The sequence below is a fragment of the Clarias gariepinus genome, chromosome 23 (genome assembly GCF_024256425.1).
Source record: "Clarias gariepinus isolate MV-2021 ecotype Netherlands chromosome 23, CGAR_prim_01v2, whole genome shotgun sequence".
NCBI lineage: Eukaryota > Metazoa > Chordata > Actinopteri > Siluriformes > Clariidae > Clarias > Clarias gariepinus.
The window spans coordinates 22,155,001-22,176,707 of record NC_071122.1 but is presented as its reverse complement, the minus strand read 5'-3'; the positions used below and the strand labels follow the sequence as shown (position 1 = coordinate 22,176,707).

The 21,707-nt window shown below is 40.3% G+C and overlaps 1 protein-coding gene across 1 annotated transcript in view; it reads right to left on the bottom strand.

The window, feature by feature from the left end:
* Window positions 1-1,015: 1,015 nt before the first annotated feature.
* The window catches only part of slc25a26 (solute carrier family 25 member 26), a 54,957-nt gene continuing 34,265 nt past the window's right edge, over window positions 1,016-21,707 (bottom strand). Inside the window, exons 6-10 of the mRNA XM_053484698.1 lie at window positions 12,985-13,029; window positions 8,436-8,505; window positions 7,669-7,733; window positions 5,150-5,223; window positions 1,016-1,395 (exon numbers count right to left, since the gene is read on the bottom strand). Of these exons, the coding sequence (XP_053340673.1) occupies window positions 1,299-1,395; window positions 5,150-5,223; window positions 7,669-7,733; window positions 8,436-8,505; window positions 12,985-13,029 (351 nt within the window). The 3' untranslated portion in view covers window positions 1,016-1,298. The remainder of the gene's footprint in view (window positions 1,396-5,149; window positions 5,224-7,668; window positions 7,734-8,435; window positions 8,506-12,984; window positions 13,030-21,707) is intronic.

Sequence of the window (21,707 nt, the reverse complement as noted above, 5' to 3'; positions counted from 1 at the left end):
AGTCAGGTTTAAGATGCAGCAGCTGTCAATAATTATGTAACGATATAAAGCAGAACTTTAACTATGTGATGTTTTGGTTAAACTTCATGGCATGGGTTTAAGTGAGATGAAAATTTGTATTTTAGTTAAAAATGGATGGCATTGTGGTCGCCCGGCACCTCCAGGGTTGGGAGATCGGCTTTCACGTCCGGGCTGGGCTTTTTTTCTTCGTGCATGCACCAAACCACCTGGGTGTGTGCATGCAACTTGTGCGCCAGGTTCCCCAGGTTCCCTAGTGGCCCTACACAGCATGAGTGGTAAACAGTAGATAAAGGATGGAACTTCACCACCAAGTGCACTTACTTTTTAATAAAGTACTCATTCTCAGAGCCTCAGAGCAGTCTATAAACACGTCTATAAAGATCCGGATTTAGGAATCTGACGAAACACTCGATTTATTGACACAAGTGAGTAAGTAATCTAAGCTATACTATCTTTAACCGGCTTAGCTAGCGTTGCATTTGGAGCAACTAGAAAATACCAATAGTTTTCCACGGGGAGTAGGACTCTGTTGAATTAAAATTTGATTCTAAATATACAACAGTAGTGCAAGGAGTAATGAAGTATTTTTGTATATTTCAACACAACCTTTCAAACTTTCAGAACAAAGCTCACAGCCCTGGTTTACATTCCGGCTCAAATCTGAAGCATGTTTGCCTGAGAACTCTGCAGAGAAATCTGCACCCTGTTCACTATTAAGTGCACTATTTTAGGAGATCTGAGCTCATGTGTAAAAGCATAATGCGCTGATGAAATCCTCCAATGCACTGGAAAAATGCTGGCAACCAAACAGTGAAGTCTATTAAATGTTTTGCGGCTTGCAGAGAATAGAAGGTTCGGCTTCATTTTGAAAATAGATTATATTATGACGACCTACAGTAGAGATGACTCAATCGGATCAGTATATAGAGCATATAAGTGCATTGCAGTTGCATTACACTTCAAAAAGAAATCACAACCATGACCATGCTTTATTATAAAACTCTTTTAATAACATTTATTTAAAACAGAAGACTTCCATGCTGAACGTGATCACTGCGGCAGCGCTGGTTTAAAAAGTACCTGCAACTTGTGTAGTTAAAGTCATTATGCTGTGCACTGATGATCAGGAATGCAAATTGGTTGGTTGGCGAGTCCTCGAGTGCCAGGTGTTCCAGCACCCCTGTACAAGACCTTTAAGCTGGTGCTTCAGGCTTAAGATCAGACAGGGATTTTTTTTTCTTTCCTTACAGCCCGATATTAGGGTGCTATCGAAAGTTCTATAGGAGCAACTGGCGCACTTTTTCGTAAGCTCCGAGGAAGATGAACCCGCCCAAGCTGATGAAGGTCATCCTGGGGATGCTACCCGCGAAGAGCCTGCGGAAAAAAACAGATGAAGTTAAGTAGTGTGGAGCAAATCATTAATTTTTGAGTCGAGGTTATACACCGGCATCATGCGCATGTATTTCAGACCTGGGGCCAATATAGAATCGCCAGGGCATCTACAAGCATGCTTTTGAAAAGTAGAAGTAGGGGGCGGGGAAGCTGAAAGAACGCGAGGCTCTAGCTGGAGCTGTGACGCATAATAAGTACCTGCTGCATCATAACCGATCATTAAAAAGTGAAAAGAAATAATAAAAAAAAATAAGCAAGTGAATTACTCATTTCTTGACCAGGATAACATGACTGGATTCCCTCCTCTAACATCTGACATGTTTTGTAAGAGGTCCTCGCAATAATAAAACAAATGTTTTTGTTGTTGTTGTTTTTTGGGAAGCTTAAGTTCCGATCAGGAAGGAATTCGCACCGTTGATTCTGGAGGATGCAGCGGGCCATGAAAGTGCGTCCGTTCCCCCTCGGGGCTCTTTTCCACACAGCTGCTTTTGGTATTAGCGCTGGCCCTCGGGGCCTCTCCACATGACGGATAGCCAGATGACATTCGCACACGTCCCTCAAGCATGCAGCCGCCCCCACCCCTCTTTCTCTCTCTCTCTCTCTCTCTGACACTCGTTGTCTTTCTCATCCTCGCCTGTTTTTTTTTATATCTCTGTATATTTAACCCATTCCGAATCTTTTCCACAGAACTCAAACCTCTTCCATGTGTCTGATGGGAAACGTCTCGGTTTGAGCCCTAAAAAAAACAAAAAAAAAAAAACTAAGGAACACCTGTTGGAGTTGCAGGGTGGGTGGGTGATATGAGCAAGGTCAGAAGGCAAGGCACAAGGCAGTTTACGAGCCTCGATTTAGAACGAGGGTCACGAGTGACCCTGGCATGCCCACTAATACATTAGTTTTGTCAACTGCAAAGCTGTACAAGGTGCCAAGCACGGCAGCTATCTCTCAACTATTCCGGCCATTTGCAGAATCTTGCGCGAGCCTTTCGGGGTCATGTGTTTGCGGCCTTCGACGTGCTCGCCTCGGCTTGTTAGTGCTCAAGATCATCTTGGAATAGGTTAGGCAATGGGGGTGAGTATGCGTCAGGGCTGCGTGCTGTATCGCCTTTTGAGTCAGCGGTGGTTAAATGGAAACTATAAAAGCCTTCTGGAAACTCAACCTCAGTCTAATGCCACCAGGTCAGATAGCATGCAAAAAAAAAAAGAAAAATATATATCCTGCCAAGTGGAAAGACACGGATTCCAAGTGGTCTGTGATGACAGCAAAAGACCCCTTCACTCAAAGCTTGTGTCAAGTGAAACAAAAAAAAAAAAAACATGATGTCATCCTGGGTTTTAGGGAACATACGAGCAGCCAGCTGTATTGAGGAAATCTTCTGCTTTAATTATTATTAGACATGCCCTTTTCGTTCGGTTTCTGTGCTCCTTGGCGGTAGGTCAAGTGAGTCAGAGTTCTCGACTTTCACATTTCCTGCACCTGTTCACTGACTCAAACCAACGTTATCACATCCAGTTATGAGTTGGCATATCTAATCAGGACCTAAATTAATGACTGTATAACTATTCAGTATTTCCCACAGAGGCTTGGACCTGATCTGAGCCACGACTCAAGTGCAGATCAAACGTTTTTTTTTTTTTTTTTTTAATCAAGTTAAAAACGTAGACGTTATCGACATTAAGTAAGCCCTGAAATGAAGATTTTACATGCGACGCTGAAGGATCTTTTAAAAGAAGAAGCATAAATGCAGGCTTGGACTACGGTTCAGAAGATCCCAGGTTCAAAACCCATGACCTCCAAGTTGTCCTCGTTGGGCCCTTGAGCAAGGCCCTTAACCCTCAACTGCTCAGATGCACATTGAGATAAAAATGTTGGTCGTTCTGGATAAGGGCATCTGGCAAATGCCTTAATGTAAATGTATTGGATACTAAACAATGCATACTGAAGGTAGAAAAGCCGTATCATTCATAGCAGCACACTATCATTATAGAAAAATACAGTTCAGCATTATACAGTTTAGCTATCGAGTTCAAGGCATGTTTCAAATTTATTTATTTTTTTTCCTAAAATATAAAAAAGGTTTTAAAAGTCTTTAAACCCAGTTCAAGAGTCTTTTATTTATTTATGACGATGTAAAGGCAGAAAAACAGCAAAGACAAGATGAACCATGAACCATGAGGAACATCAACATTTACGTCTTTTTAAGGAAATTAAGGTTGACTCTTTCTCAACAATTGCACTGTAATTACACTGTACATAAATCAAACTGCATGCTGAACTTTATATCATAAGATGTCAACATTGTGGACTTTTAGGTAGACTGTGATTCTTTTCGACATGTTCAGGAGAGTGAGTACCTGTAGCATCATCTGGCAGATCTTTCGCACAATTACGAGAACATATGGTGCCCTGGTGCAATGAAACTCATACGCAAGCCAGAAAGGATTTTAATATTGGAAAACTTGACAGAAGGTGATGCACAGACTTGTCCATTAAAATAAATAAATACATTTCTATACATATATATGTTGTTGAATCATATATACTTATGATACATATTTATATACAATTAAACATATATAATTGGTGTTAAATTAAACCGACTAATCTTTCATTGGACGTCCCAGCATGCCTAGCGCTCAGAGCAGTGGATCGTGGATTAACAGCGACCTGGGAAAATAGAAGTTCCTGCAACGCGCAGTTCTCGACTGCGAGTGGTTTGGATGGTGCAGTCAGGAGCTTCGACCCTGAGCCCTAGGGGCGGAGCTAAACATATGGAAGCACTTTCTGGCTCGACTCGATTGCAAATGGAGCCATTAACATAATTACAGCTTTGAAGCTGGCCAATTTGTACGAGGCACTCAGCTGCAGGAGGGCCTGCGCTCTTCCACTGAGTGTCTGTCGAAGGCACTTTTCCTCCTACGCTGCACAAAACTTTGGGATCACTTTCTAACTCCATTCCTGATGTTTATTTCTCTCTACAAAACACTATAAAATATCTCTACTATAAAACATTGCTGAAGGCGTTTATCTAAAATATACAATAGTCTCCATTGAACAGGTGATATTGAGACGGATCTGCTCCTCATGATCTGTAAGGCCTTCATAACATCTCTAATCAGGGGTACTGTTTGATTTGTTTAATTGGTGATTTCTGAGGCTGGTGACTCTAAATGAACTTCTCCTCTGCAGCAGAACTAAGTTTTGTTCTTGCTTTCCTGGGAAGGTCTTTCATCATGGGGCTTAATGGGTTTTGAAAATGCACTTGACAATACTGTTCCTACAAGAGCTGTTCCAGAAAGGCTGAGTCTTAAAATAACAACTGACTGTTGTTGTTATTTCATAATTACCCAATTCCATATGTGTTATTTCATAGTTTTAAAATCCCCAGTTTAATTGTAGAATGTGGAAAATAAATCACTAAACAAAAACAGTTTATATATATAGACGATGAATTTGGGAGAAAAATATCAAGTCATTATATGAGGAGAAACGAGGAAAAGTGAAACGTTCTTGTTTTTAAAAGAAATCTAGTACATTTCTACTGGAATCTCTTGTCGTACTGTCAGCAGACTCTTAACGTAAGAGCAAAGCAACAAATTATTGAGAATAAATACAGTATACTGTATGTAAGCGGACGAATGAATGAAAGAATCGCTGTCGTCGGACAGTGGCGCTCAGTCCGGTGGGTGATTTAACTGCCTATCTTGGCAGGTGTGTATGCGTGGCTTGTACTCACCCAAACACACCCCGACACTTCCACACCTCGTACAGAACCAGAGGGATGTTTCCACTGGCCGTAGAAGTACCAGCCTATGAAAGGAAGACAGCGAGAGCGTGTGAATGATCTACGATTCTGTGCGCTCTAACACATAAACACACTCGGCCAGGCTCGCTCGGGTACAAGAAACCTCTTTCATTAGCACAGGTGAGGAATTCGAGTTAACAGGGTAAACAGGAGGAAAAGAACAGCCAGAACTCAGCACCTTCCTTTCCTGCTTTTTTCGCACTACATTCTGTCGTTACACGCCGTGATGAGACGCAGGTGCAACACAACGGAACCGACACTTACCCCGACAATGCTGAGCGCACAAAGACTTTCTTAGAAACGACTTACTAAAAAATATTTTTAAAATTATTTTCAAATCTATAAATCATGAAGTAGGTCAATCATTCACAATTCAGCTCATTTATGCGTGAAATTACAAGCAGAACAGGTGAGGACTGAGATGGAAAAATCAGACCTGCCAACCTTTATGCATTTTGCAAAGGAGCTCGGTATTTTAACATTAGATCAAAACATTAAACAACCTCTAAATGCTCAAAAATTCCGTTAATGGTAAATACTTCATATTAACTAACACCCCTGACCCTGAAAGTCCCCCGCCCCCTTTCTTCATCCTATAAAAGCACTGTTTTAGCTAGCACCACATCTGGATTCCTGCTAATAATAATACACCTTTCTTTTACATATTTTTAAGTTCAATAATACCAAATAAAGTCTGACAGTGTAAACCTATTTGACTTAGCTGGCAGTAAACATACATATCTTTAACAACAGTTAACCAAATATAGTGAAAAATGTTCAGTTATGGTTTTCAGGCGAAAGAGAAAAACGTAAGAATGTTGTGTGAAAATGTTTCAAAAGCTCCTAATTCAGACATATGGTCAGGTGTTTAAGTCCTTCCAACTTCCATGCAGATGTTTAGGTCAGAAAGCAGGAAGAAATCCAGTTTCAGGCGTATTAATACGTTGTACCTCAGGGACTAATTTTAGGTCCGCTGTTTTTTAAAAAAAAAACACCATCAAATTCCTACATTCTTACATACAGTCCTGAAAATAAGCAAATCCAGTTTTCCTCATTACCCCTCCTCTAACATTTCTTCAGGTCCTGATGCTAAGATAAAAAAGTTAAGCTGGCTGTTTAAGGTGTGTAAGCACAGCGTCAATACAAAACTATGCATGGCCCCGTAAGGCTCTTGAATACTTCCTTTTTGGTTGCTGTTGTCAGCGTAGGCCTCAGACTGCTCCGACATCTACAGTTTGAATGAATGTCAGGCATGAGTACACATTTTAGTCTCAAACAGACAGGAGAGAGAGAGAGAGAGCGAGAGAAAGAGAGAGATAAAGTGTGTGTCACTCGAGTCCTTGGCTCCTTCTTTTCTATCTTGCTCTATTTTTTTGACTATCTGAGCATCTGTTCGTAGTTTGTCTGCTTTAAAGATTTTTGTTTGTTCAACTTTCTCTCCCTGTCTGTGAGCCATCAGTAGACTGGACACTTTAAACAAGTGTCATGTTTTTACGTCTATATACACTGACTTGACAAAAAAACAACAACGACAACAACAACCAACAAACCTTTCAAAAAATTACTAAAACCTGAAAGGAGAGTGCTGAACCAATAACTTTGTGGAAGAAAAAAAAAAGCATGAATGGACATCACGTAAACACTTGGTGAGGTTAAAAAAAAATCTACAGTAAATACCAAAACTATGTTTAATAATGAAAATAAAAGCATTTCCATAAACAATGTTATGGGCGCTACTTGATTTTGACTAAACAACTGTGTGAGCATAAAGATTGGATTTTGGGGCAATGTTTTGAAAAAGGTCATGTGATCTGATGAGTCCAGATTGAGCCTATTCCAGAGCGATGGGCACGTCAGGGTGAGAACTGAAGTGCATGAAGCGATGCACCCATCATGCATGATAGTCTGGAGGCAGTGTTATGATCTGGGGGTTGCTTCAGTCGCTCAGGTCTGGACTCAGCAATGTTATGGGGCAATAAAATGAAGTCAGCTGACGACCTGAATGTACTGAATGACCAGATTATCACATCTATGGAGTTTTTATTTTTTTCCCCTGATGGCACGGGGCACAAATTGTGAAAGCGTGGTTCTGGGAGCATGAGAAATCATTTTCACACATGAATCGGCCACATTGTGTGCAACTTTTATTTATTTAGTTTTTTAATGTATACCAAGCTGCAGTCACTATATCTTAAAGTGCATTATGTTGTCATCTGTTTTTTGATTGTCTTACTGTCTAACGAATCTGGCCAATCGGCTCTGACCTTCATAAGCGAGGCTTTTCCATCATGGACATTGTGATGCTTATGTGATGTTTTTTTGTTTTTTCGCACCACTCTGCTTAACCGCTGTACAAATCTAAGTCATCTTTCAAAACACTCGCCAACCCAACCCAACCGGGACCAAGCACCCCTCCCATGGAATAACATATCTCTCCGCTATACTCTCACCTTAGCTAGCATGATCCTTGTCTTGGCCACATCCAGAGGTGTCGTAACAAATGCTGCGACCCCACCTAAAAGAAACAAGATGTTCATTGAAGAGCATTAATTAAATACACAGTGCATGTAAACCCCTTACTATTAATACAGTCAGACACACACACAAAGTTCTGCTGAACTTTCACCCGCATAACATATAAATATATATAGGAATGCATGCACAAACATTCACATGCATGTGTGTCGTGTGCGTACAGATGGACGGTGAATTATACTTCCTATACTGGAGCAGATGGCTTATATCGTTTAAGTTTCTTTCCTCGTTTTCTCCAGCTGTAGTAGCGAAACAGGATTGTTCGTTTGAGTGGTCAAGGACAGCACAGAGGATGTAACACACACACGCACACACACACACGCACAGTTCCCAGGCCAGACTTAAACTCCAGGTGGACTGGCAAAAAGCCATGGCCTTTTCTCCTTTGGGTGAAATGTTCAGATCTCTTCCATTCTCTCTTTCTCTCTAGATTCCTCTCTTAGCTCCTCCCTCTCTCATTTTCTTTATGCCCATTTTCTTTCCGTTTCTCAACGTCTAGGTGCTTCTTGTCATCGTGACCTAGGCGGAATTCGTAAGGAATGAAGTTGGGCGAAGTTTCTGCACTCTTGACCCTGACCTTGGCTTAGACGCTTCACCCTTCCTCCCTCCCTCCCTCCCTCCCTCCCCTCTTCCTTCCCTCTCTCCTTCTTTCTCTTTCTGAGATGGGACTAATCCCACACACCTGCAACAGCTCCACAAACTGCAGCTTGCCAAGAGTCCAGCCGTTCCCCCTGCCTCCTCCGCCACAGAGTCTTTAGAGAGAGAGAGAGAGAGAGAGAGAGAGAGAGAGAGAAAGGATTACTACAACTAATACATGCAGAAAAACTATGAAAAAAAAGTCAAAAGCCCAAGGGCTCGCTCGGGCGATGGGAACCAGACAGAGAAGCCATCTTTACATTCACTACGCTGAGGTCATCTCCTCATGTTCCCATGAAGACAGAGAAACAGAAAGACAGGCAAGGCAGAAAGAAATTGTGTCTGCTGGTACATAAAACTAAGACACCTGATGTTTTCTACTTAGTTAGGTATATCCTTAAGTACAAGTATTTTTGTGCATTCATAACATAACGCCTTCATAGCGTGCTAAGTTTTAAGCGCTTGATGTTAAAATCAAATGCAATGTAATAATTATACACAGTTCTTGTCCAAAAGTCTTAAGCCCTGAATCATTTCTTCATATTTTACTTCCAAAGAGTCAGACTTGACTTAATGAGTTTTGAGGAATAGTTCTCCAGGCTTCCTGAAGGTCTCTCATTTTCAGTCCAGTCCCTGTACCTGAGCAGTTTCAGAGGAATGTTGTTTTTTTGTTGTTTGCTAAGGCACACAGTGACCTATGGATCATTCAAGCATTAAAAAAAAACATCTAACTTAAGGCATGAACCAGTAAGAAGCAGGTGCAGGTGATGGGGCCGGTGATTAGTATACTGGTGATGCTGGTGTTTGGAACAGATGAGAGGGGAAATGAGGTTGCTGCTGAAGTCGTTACATGAACAACCAGTTTTAAAATCATATATCTTCAGGCACTTTGCAGCCTGTCTCGGTAAAACATTTGTTCCGTTTTGTTTCTTGAATTTCATCTACACTGAAATGAATATGAGGAATGAGAGAGGCTCAAGATTTTTCATTTTTGGATGACGGGAAAGTCAAACCACTTCGTAGTGTCTTCTCCGGCACAGCTTAAAGAGATCCAGTGGGGTTCAGGGTCAGGGTTCGGGAGTCTTCATCGTCCCAGAACCCGTCCTCTTTCACAATCTGAGTCCTGGAATATTTTTGTGCTATTGGTGAAGAAAAAAACTCCATAGATGTGATAACATTTAGGGCATCAGCTGACTTTTTTCACTTCCACATAATTTTTCTAAGCCTAGACCTGAGCAACTGAAGTAACCCCAGATCATAACGCTGTCTCCAAAGGTTCGTACAGTGGACACAATGCATGATGACCGGGTCGCTTCGATTCTAACCCTGACACGCCCATCATTTTGGAATAGGCTCAATCTGGACTCATCAGACCACATGACCTTTTTCCATCGCTCCAAATTCCAATCTTTAAGCTTTTAAGTCTTTATGTTAAACGGTGTCATGTTTAAAACTTAAATACAGGACAGTAGACACTCCGTGGTCAAACTCCGCCCATCACAAGCAACAGACCATGCATTGCTCAAGCGTGTACAGTGGTTCATTTTTTTAAAAGACGGTCTGAGAGTCAGTACCTCTGTGAGTTTTGAACTCTGTGAGTGTTAAGGAAAAATCGTAACAATTACAGCCGTTTGCATGGTACAGCGTTCAGACGATACACAACCGGTGCCGCAGCAGGATTCTCCCACAGTTCATGTACGACAGGATGTGATGCGTTCAGCTAGACATGTGTCACCCAGCTGTTGCACACAGACACACATTCACACACTCCCGATCCCAAATCAATCCTGCCAAAAAAAGGAAAAAACTAAAAGCCCAAAAATCAGCACAGAAGTGTTTCAAATCGAGCACGAGGATGTCACGGCCGTTTTCGCCCGAACTTCAAAAGGTTGACGGATACAAAAGCAGCACTGATATTCTCGCTGGGTTTCTGAGCTTCTGAAGGCCGTGACGAGAGCAAAAGAGAGAGGGGAAATAGCACCGATGCTCGGCTAGCTGCTCTCCACAGATGGCCGGGAAGGAGCGAGGGAACGGACGAGGGAATGCCTTTGAAAACGTGTCAAAGGGAGTCCAATGAATGGCACGTCTTATTCCGTATGAGGGGGCGAACATTTCACACTCCACGCTGAGATCCAGCTGTGATCCGCTATTGTCCTGGAGAGAGCCTCTCTTTCTCTTCCTCTCTCTCTCGGCCTGTCTTTCTATCTCTCAATCTCTCACTCTCTTAATATTACTCATTAATCGTGTGTGTGTGAGGGAGAGAGGAAACGAGAGCCTGGTATCCATCAGTCAAACAGCTGGTGTGGGTGATTACCGTTATTCTGTGCCACTTCAACCTTTTATACAAATTTCCACACACTAAGTAGAGGTGAAAGTTAAAACCTGTCTCTCCTTTAAAGGTCGGCCCGCTCTCTTTTTCCCCTTAAAGGAGTTTAAACAGTTTTTTTATTTCCTTGTTAAACTAGGTCACTTGCTTAGAGAAAGGAACAAACCGAAAGCTCAGTCTGTTTCTTTTCTTTCACAAAGTGAATATATCTCACAACTTCATCACTCCACACTATTGAATCTTGACCTTTCCCGGAGAAAAAGTTTATCCTGAGTTTACAGGAAAAAAAAACTGATGATAAACTTTCTCTTTATCCAGATTATCCAAACTTTTTATATCCAAACGTAATGTTTTTCCTCACCTTCAAAGTCACGCCTTTATTTGTCACATATACGTTACTGCACAGTGAAATTCTTTCTTCACATATCCCAGTGTAACTGGGGTCAGAGTTCAGGGTCAGCCATGATACAGCGCCCCCGCAGCAGACAAGGTTAAGGGCCTTGCTCAAGGGCCCGAAATGGCAACCTGGTGGAGCTGGGGATCGAACCGCCGTACTTCTGATCAGTACCCCAGTGCCTTAACCCCTCTGAGCCAGCACTGCCCCTTAAAAGTCCTCATCACAAAGCGTTAGAAGCTCACTTTCAGACCCTGGATTCTTGAACTATTTCACCAGACATGTAATCCATCCATCCATGTATCTATAAACCTCTGTAGGTTCTAGATGCATGGATGCACTCCAACTAGGTACAGTTGAGGCCAGTGGTGACCTCCGGTCAACATTCACACACTACGGGAAATCTAGGAACGCTACCTAACCCAATCTGCGTCTCTTTGGACTGTGGAGACCGGAAACCGGAGAACCCGGAGGAAACCCACAGAGCACGGGGAGAACATGCAAACTCCATGCACACAGACCCCGAGGCGGGACCTAGGACCTGGAGGTGCGAGGCGACAGTGCTAACCACTTAGCCACCAGGCCGCCTGACAGGAGTTTCACTTTTTAAGCTACATTACTTAAAATAATATGTACAAAAATAAATAATTTTTTTGTTGTTGTTTTGAGACAGACTACATATTTTTTTTCTCTGGACCAAGTGGCTTTTCATATCAAAGTATTTCATATTTTTAGGTTTAAAAGTTTTTCTAAGCATTTAAAAAGGCATAAGGTACACTGTTTTGTTCATTTTTATAAAATCTTCTATTTCAACCAGAATTTGTAATGATTTTAAAATGATCTGTGGCTGTGTATTATCAGTGTGTACATCTGGTCAAATTATATACTGTATTTATTTTATATATAAATTAATGTGATTTTATATATAAATTGATGTGAGAATTTTTTATAGATTTTTATATTCACTTTTTTGAACAAATATTTGTTAAAAGGCATTAAGTTAGAGTTTAAAGTAAGAATTTGCCTTTAAAAATGACTGAAAGTCACATTTTCCACTTTGTAATAGTTTTCATGGTTTGTTTGCAAAACGTAGTGTTCTCTATCTATCTATCTATCTATCTATCTATCTATCTATCTATCTATCTATCTGTCTAATTAAAGCCACTTTAAACCATTAATCCTTTGATGTCACTCAGTCTGAATGTGTTTCCCTCATGTCTCTCTTCATCTCTCTTCATCTCTCTCCCTCCTTCCTGTCTTTCTCTCTTTCTCTCCCACTTCCCCTCCTCTCCTAACTAACCCTGAGTCAGCATGTCCTGCGTTTAACAGTCTGACAGGTGGTTCGGCGTTTCTTAGGCTTTTACAATCACAGACATTGCCTCTCCTCCTCCTCCTCACCTCTCATTTGCTCATTTCTTCTCTTCTCTCGCTCCTCGTCCACGAGGCCAAGAGCGCTAATGGAATTTTGCGCTCTGGGCCCGGAGACATGATGTCATCCCGCCGATGTTGGCCTTTTCAAAGAGAAACGGCTTCACCGTGGCCAGGGCGAGCTGACGGAGGTATGTGTGTGTGTGTGTGTGTGTGTATAAAAGAGAGAGAGAGGGAGAGAGCAGGCCACAGAGGCGAGAGCTCATAACCTATTATGAGTGTGTTTTATCACGGCTGCGTCGTGATTCAGTGAGGATAGCAGTAATACCCCGTCTGAACACATTAAACATGACCGGCTATAAAGCAGCCGTTTTATCCTTACAGGGTGAATTACGTAAAGCAATTAGAGCAGGAGAAAGTGACCAGGACAACAGAGAGACAGATGAAGGAGAGAGAGAGAGAGAGAGAGAGAGGGAGAGAGAGAGAGAGAGAGAGAGAGAGACATACCTTTAAATATTCCCAGAGAGGAAACTGCACCAAAGAGAACGGGATCTGAAACAAAAACAAACAAACAAACAAACAAATATCTCAGTCACAACGTAATAAAACACATCATAAATAAATTAATTAATGAAATGTAACAGACTCCTCTTTTTACTACGTGCAAAACACAGTTAACCATAAACAAACTGCATGATTAATTGATTGATTGATGAATTGATTGTTTAATTTCTTAGTTTGCTTTGTGCAAAATTATGCATTTCGATAGATAGATAGATAGATAGATAGATAGATAGATAGATAGATAGACGTGAAGAAATAAATAAACAAACAAGCAAACTTTTTTTTTTTTACACACCATATGTCCCAGGATAGATTTTGATAGATAGATAGATAGATAGATAGATAGATAGATAGATAGATAGATATGTAGATGCAAATAAATAAATAAATAAATAAATAAACAAACAAACTCTTTTTTTTAACAAAACATATTTCCCAGGATGGATTTTAATAAACAGATAGATCTTATTTTTTGCGTTATGAAACCTAATCCCCAGTTTGCCGTTTAACGAGTAATAAATAAATTATTTCCCACTATCCATAAAGAGAGTGTGAGAATGTAAGTGTGTGTGTGTGTGTGTGTGTGTGACAGAGCTGTAGTCAAGAGCTTTGTTTAATTTATTGGACAGATAATCTAATTCTGTTCTCTTTCACAGTAAACATCAGGCTGTTACAGCTGCTGGCTTCAGAGTCAAGAAAGTGATCAGGATGAAGCTTAGAAACCCTGCACGCACACACACACACACACACACACACACACACAAACAAACCAAATAAACTTGTTAAAATAGAATGAAAAAGAGAATGAAACAGAAGGGAGAGTCAAATTTAATGTGTGTGTGTGTGTGTGTGTGTGTGTGTGTGTGTGTGCGTGCAGGGTTTCTAAGCTTCATCCTGATCACTTTCTTGACTCTGAAGCCAGCAGCTGAGTGTTAAAAAGCAGCCATTGACCATGCAGAGGAAGAGGATTTTTTATGATTTACTCTACAGCATTCTGTGAAATGACTGCACATTTAACACATGTGGTCTGATATATATTACTAGCAGCACCAACTTTCCATCAAAATTTGCTCGCATTCTCTCTTTCTCTCGCTCTCTCTCTCTCTCACACACACACACACACACACACACACACACACAAGTGCTTGCATTCTGATCACGGAGTGGGAATAAATCACCCACATTAATTACCTGGTGTGATTAAAAAAGTTCCAGACAGTAAAACACTAAGATAATGATCAGTCAAGCAATTTCAGTGTGTGTGTGTGTGTGTGTGTGTGTGTGTGTGTGTGTGTGTGGAAAGTGAGTTGACACTGACACCGTTATTGAGTGTGATTGTCAGGTACTTTATCATTCTCAGATAAAGATGGCCCTGTGCCTGTGTGTGTGTGTGTGTGTGTGTGTGTGTGTGTGTATTTAAAAAAAAAAGACAGGCCTGTGAGAAGTGTAAGCACCGTATTAGTATTCTGCAGTTTCTTGTTCTGTCACATGCCCCAACCGCTCTCGTGGCATCTGGACAAACAGCCGTCAGAAGGTGTTTAGAGTGGAGCGGAGTGCAGCGACAGTTGGCGTGCAATTTAACAAATGACTTTAATAGGTCAGAGCGAGCAGGTTGCATACTGATGAGTCCAGGTTCATTCACTCTGACTCCACTTCTATTCCGCGGCGCCAAAAATCTGCCCAAGATTAAAAGTAATACAGAACTATAAAATGATAAACTCTGCATACACTTTTTTTTAAAACTTCTTGCTAATTTCCGCTTCGAACAAGCAACTGACCGATCATAACTCGGCAACTCTTAATACGCGACTAGGGATGGTAATGATTAACCATGAATCGATTTACTGCTGTAAAGAAACCAATTGTTTTGCATAATATTTCTCCGTAGCTTTCATATCTGTTAACTCGTGTACATATCTATTAACTAGATATTGTCATTTTTTTCAGCTGCCTTGCTTGTGAATGAGAACATAGTGACGAGAGCAGGACCGGACCGCCTTTATTTTCTTTATTTAAACAATGAAACAATTACGTTTAAAAAATTTGCTACTATATTTGTTAGCTCGTTAAAATGCGATTCAAAATGCAACAAATTTAAAGTAAAGTAAATATAAATCAATGCAACTTTTTTTAAAAATGCGCCTCTTGCTATCATTAATTCTAAACAATTGATTGATTATTTTTGAGTAAACTGGTTCAGCTATCAGGGGAAAAATTGTGCTTCAAATAATTGTTTTTGAAAAAGTAACAAAGTATTGCAATTGACTCCTGAATATAAAATTACAAAAATTAATAGAATGATTAAACTAATAAAGTCTAATTAATGTAGTAACTTTAAAAGATTGCAAATTTAAATCCTAATGACGATTCGGTAATCCATGGACAAGAGCCAATAGGGACAAATTAACCCCATAAAAATTGAAAATGGGTTGTATTTTTCTCTCCCTTGTCAATCACAGAGACTCTAGCCAATCACAGGCGCCTGTAAGAGGGCTGATGGGTGCTTTCTTTAGAGTGTGTTACTTTTACTAGGGTGGCTGCTTTTTTACGTGGCTTGAAGTACACCTGATTGGTGCTGACAATTTTGTTTAGTTTTTTCTGATTGTGATCAAACCTTTTAATAAACTCTGACTTCCGACCGTGTGACTCACAGACATGACAAAAATGTGAAGAATTCTCTTGACCAGGACCCATTGGAATTTAATTGTGTTTCAACCATAAAAAACCTGTTCTCTTTGTTACTTCTTATGATCTGCAATCCATTGTTAATGTCCTTCTCTTGGTGAATGACAAGTCTATGAGGAACCGGAAAACCTTTTTCCAGGAACTGCACCCGGATCGATTTTTGTTTTTTGGGCAGAAATTTCAGGATCCGTTTTAGTTCCTGCTCCAGGGTGGGTACATTTTTGGTCAGACAAGCAAATGGAACTAACAAAGATTGCTAGTTTCATATAATTTGCCTGCTGTTGTCTGAAGGTAAGTCACATAGACAACAATGCCAATGTCTTTTTGTAATTAGTGTATCGTAGGTGGGTTCCATGTTTGGCAAACTGGCTCCAGGGTTGGGGGTTCAAACCTGTGCTGGGTGGGTTTCTCCTGGGATCTCAAGTTTCCTCCTACGGTTCCAAGTCATGTGTTGTAAGCTGACTGGCATTTCCAAATTACCCAATGTCTATGATTGAGTGTTTGTGCTTGTAGGTAGGTTGCCAAAGGTAGGCTCACCAATGCCGCTTTCTCTTTCAGCTATGAACCCTGGTGTGAAGTCATTGATCATTTTGTCAGCCTTCACTTAGCAATGTTGGCTCGAATAGATGGATAGAGGGTTTTTATTTTTTGATAAAATTCCAGGCGCGGAACAATTGTTGGTGGAAAAATGCTTACTTATCTTGGTTACCAAAAGCTAGCTGTTAGCTTTAGCTTAATTAAATGCCAAGGTGGCTAATGTAAATTTATAAGCTGAAGCATTTGATTTACTTTAGTTAACTCCTATTTTTTTGTGGCAAGTTAAACAACAAAGATTTCAGTTAGCTGAAATGATGCATATCAGACAACTTGTGGCTTTACACCACAAGTATATATAATTTTATGGCTTAATATAAAAAAAGAACTGATGAGTTACATATAAATTTACCGCCATATATGTCATAAATAGGAAATCTAGCTATGGAGACCAAAACTGCATTTGTACCATACTGTAAACGTTTATTTCAGTTGTAAAGTTGCCCATTGTAACATGGAGGTTTTTGGGGATTGACTCACTATTTGGAAACAGCCCCCAGTGGACATTCAAGGAAGTGCACATTTTGGCTTTTCTGCATTGGCTCATTGTTCAGAACCAGAGGTCGCGTTTCGGTACTTCCCTGAAAAAACAGGAACTAATGGGGTGGAGCTTGAGATACTGTGAGATAAGTCACATGCTCATTTATTCCTTTTATACAATCTCCATGGTTTTCTTGGCATTCATGCGAAGTCATATAAACAATACTGCAAAAGACCCGTCTACTGTTTGAATACTGTAGATTCACCCCAATATGATGAACTTCTTGAAAACCAGAAAACTTTTCTCCTCATCGAGACCTCAGAAATTGTGTGTGTACCAGGAGACATTTTAGTTCCTGCTTCTAGGTAGATACTTACTTTCAGAGCAGCAACAAATAAGGTGGACCTTCAGGTTCTAAGCACTGTTAAACACAAGCTTTTTAAGTTCAACAGACCTACTTAGTTAAAAAAAAAAAAGTTACATGCTTCATAGTTTTTCTACACATTTCTAAGATCTGCACTGGTTGCGTCTTAAATGTTTCACAAGACACACTCCACTATTCCAACTTCAAGACCACCCTGTAAAAGCACACTATATAGTGAGCAGGGAATGGTTTTGGATGAAACCATTATGCCTTCGAACAGCATAAGGCCCTGAATATGAATCTGGACCTCCCTGGTCAACAGCTGTGGGTTTTTACAGCCGAGACACACACACACACAGACACAGACACACACATATGCAAAAGAATTTCTTTTCAAAATATGAGAACTCACAACTGACAAGAAAGCAAGACGGACTGAGGGGGAAAACTAAAAACCAGAGACAGAAACGCTGAGGTAGGCAAAGAAAGAGGCGAGAGTTAATTATTTTTCATTATTTTCCGTAATTATTTTCTGCTCTGTCTGAAAGAATGAGTCAAATCAGCGCCATTGGCGGAGAAGCCTACGGTGGAAAAAATGAGCTTCAAAACAAAGTGATGATTCCACATTTCTGAAAAATCATCTGGTAACCTACATAAAAAAAAAGTTCAATCTGAATAAGTCATTATTTGAGATATTTGATCTCTCACTACACTGCGGTCCAAAGAAAAGCATGCGTTATGTCGCCACGGTGGTTAGAGGACATGGCCACAAACATGACTACAGCGGAGTGTGAGGGCCAAGGTGCACATGGGTGGGTTTACCCATGGCCAGAAATCCCACAAATTAATGTCTAATCCTCATTTTATTACCTGCTAAAGAGCCCTCAGAGCCGTCTGCTCTGCAGCACTGTCTGGACTTGACACGGTATCCGGGTGAAACGCAAATCCTGGCTAGTTTGAATAAGGTGACATTAGTGTTGATGCTTCTGTTATTTCAGAACTTCCAAAGGAGACGTCCAAGATTACAATCATAAGTGTATATAAGGGTTAGTGGTTAGCACGTTCGACTTCTACCCCACCAGGGTTGGGGGGTTGATGCACGTGGAGTTCAGGCTCTCCTCGATCGTGGTGGTCCACTCCAGCTGTTGATTGGCATTTCCAAATTCCCCATATTGTACGATTAGATGTTTCTGTGTTTGTGTGCGCACTTGTGTGATGCAACAGGTTGGTACCCCATCCGAAGTATACCCAGGCCCCTTTCAATTCTAAACAGGGTTGTGCAGATATCAGAGGGCTGGACAAAATCTACAACAAACCCCAATGCTACAACTCCTAGAAATGTCCACCAGAGAAACTTTTTCAGGAACCGAAAACTATATTTTAAAAACTCAAAAAATTAATAAATACCAGGAAGATGTTCGTATTCAAAGACACATTCGTGTTCCTTCTCCAGAGATGGTACTCTTCAGCAAATTAAAAACTATTAGAGATCCTGACAAACCAGTGATCGGTTAAAAAAAAAAATACAAGCTTGACCTAACGTCCGATCTATGGGGTCGATTTATATGGCACGAAATGCAAAGCAAACGCTTTGGCGAAGATTTAATTTCTAAACAAATGAGCTCAAGATTGATTCGAGAGCCACATGCTTGACTTTGAGGTCAGAACCATAGTTTGTTCTTGTGTGTATATATCTAGAAAATGAATGAAAGTTTTCCCGTGTCAACGCCAGGTGTAAAGTTTCACCCCATCATTGTGAAATCGCAAACTGGAAGCTTGACACGTCTGCTAGTCAGGTCCGTAGCCAAAACCACAAAAAGAAACTCAAGTGCCTTCAGCCGCCCTATGACACCGCAGAAGATATGGTGTCGGCCTCCGTTGATTTACTCGAGGGAATTTATGATGGTACATTAGGCATCGTCTTCCAGACATGGTGGCTGTTGTGCAATACTGAAGACGTTAGCAATGGGGAAATTACGGGTAAACTGGCTACAAAACGTCTCCGTTCTCCAAACAAGTCTCCGCTCATTTTTCTGAAAGGGGTGTAGCGAAGTGGAGACAGCTCTCCCACTGAACCAGCAAGGCTTCGTGAGCTTCATGCAACAAAATCCAATACACACACACCTCTCTTTCTTCCTACACACACTTCTTCTTCTTCTTTCAGATGAATTTGTTTAAACCACAGCTGCAGGGATGGGTGCATCGGCGAAAAAAGAAATGTACAAAATAGACAAACATTGAGTCAGTTGCTCGTATGCACAGGTTCGTGCTGCCAAGTCGCCAGGTGACAGCTGCTTTGTGATGAAGAATGGAGTTAATTAAGAGAGCACCGGGGAATAAATCAAAGAGAAAGTTAGGTCGAATGGAAGAAAGACAGATCCTGAGAATTGATATGCAAAGAGATCCGTCGTGGACGAGGCAAGACAAACCAGTTTTGTCTCCGGAGTGATTTACGAGCCTTTTCACAGGTGCAGGGTGTGCGTGTGCATATGCATATATGTGTGTGTGTGTGTGTGTGTGTGTGTGTTCATGCATAAAAAAATATTTGCAAATGTATGTCTTCTTGCTGGCAAGATAAACCGTATAAGCTGACACCCGCGCCCATGTCCTTCTTAACAAGACGACATCAAATTCTGGCCAGTAACTCGCAGTGTGCGTCATGGCATTGTGCGCTGTTAACCTGCACTTGTGTGTGTGCGCGTCATGGACGCTTTTTATTTAGTCTCTTCTTGCCCCAAATGATCGATAAACGGCACTAAATCAGCTTCGTTAACGTCGACCGTTAATCGGAGCAAGTCTGGGAAAACAGATTAGTGAATCGATCCAATAATGAACTCACCTTTAAAAAAAAAAAAGAAATCAATAGTGAGACGGGACGGGTCAGGGTGCCAGAGTGCACGGCGTGACGTCTCACATGTACCCAGGTCATGAGGGGGCGTGTCCCAAAGCAAGAGCATCCATATTCTGCATGCTGACTGAAAACTCAGGGTTTATTTATGGGTTAAATAAGCACACGTGATGGAAACGTGCTTTCTGTATTTCCTTTAAGTTCATAATGATTCTTAATTAAATGTCCAAAAAAACAAACAAACAAACAAACAAACAAACAAAGATCTTCATCATGTGTTCTTAAATTCCTAAAGCAGTTCAACCTGAAACTCTTTCAACCCAAGGCATTCTTCAAAAAAACCTGTAAGAATTTCCTTAAAAGAACTTAAACCAAAAATCCTTAGTAGGCTCTTTCTCAATCCATGTACAAAAGACACACCCTTAAGGGTTTTGCCATAATGATTTTGCCAAAACATTTGTAGTTTAAAACCTTAATTTAGAGCTTTAGGGATTACCGTTTTAGGGGACCGTTTACATAACAGGAAAAAAATCCTTAATTAAATCCTTAATTAGTGTAAAAAAAAAAAAAAACTTGGTTCTGACATGTACAGTGTCTTATGAAGTGACTTGAAAGTTTATGACATTTCCCGTAATAATATTGATACGAATTAAACCACAAAATAATTGTACTTGTTAAGGGGACAACACTTGAAAGAGAATTTCCAGAATTCAATAAAATAAAATTCAACAAATTCCTCTCCCACACTCAGACATCCCAGCGGTCACTAGTACCGTTTAGAATAAAAGTGCTATCTATCATTAAAACATGGCAACAAATATATTGAAAAAAAATAATCAAATAAAACAAAATAATGATTGTAGTCTGTAAAGGTTAAATGATTAACAATGATGCCAAAAAATATCAATCAGAAAGAAGATCGAAAAATCGAAACTATCAAATCAATTAATTAATTTCCTTGAAATATGAGTAATAATGCTCAATGATGAGCTCGCCACTGTTTATAAGAAATGCCAGACACTAAATAAATTGTGACCTATTGAAAGCCCCTCCCCCAGGCTTGTTGCTTAGCTCTGATGTTCTCTGGTGGGCGTGGCTCAGCAATAACTCATTTACATAAACACTGAAATGGCACATTTGAAAGAGGAGTGAAATTTAAGTTATGAAAAAAAATATCTGAGGTATTTCAGCTGGAAGATTAACACACACACCGTGGTGTAGTTCTGAGACCTGTGTTCACTTATCGAATATGAGACCTTCAAATGCTAAGCTTGTTACCAAATGAATAAATAATAAAGCATTTTGTGGTGTACTGATGTAGAAAAAATAATCAACAATCCAAAGCTGCGTTGTGGTCTGACAGGATGCGGAGTGTTTATTACATGATTTTTTTTGTACAGAACATCCTGTACAAAAGTTTTTTTTTTTTAATTCTCACAGGAAATTTGATTTTAAATCAATGTTTATTTTATTATATTTTTTTTATGAAATCCACCACATCAGATCCCAGTTATAGACAAGATAAAACTCTTAGTAGTCTCTCTTCCTATTGGGAAACTGGAAAACACAAATCGTCCTTCCTTTATCTGAGTCAGAAAACTGAATCTTGATATAATAATATAAATATATAATAATATAAACTATATTCTTTGTTTTAAATGCAGCACTTAAATCTGATTTAGAAGCACACACTT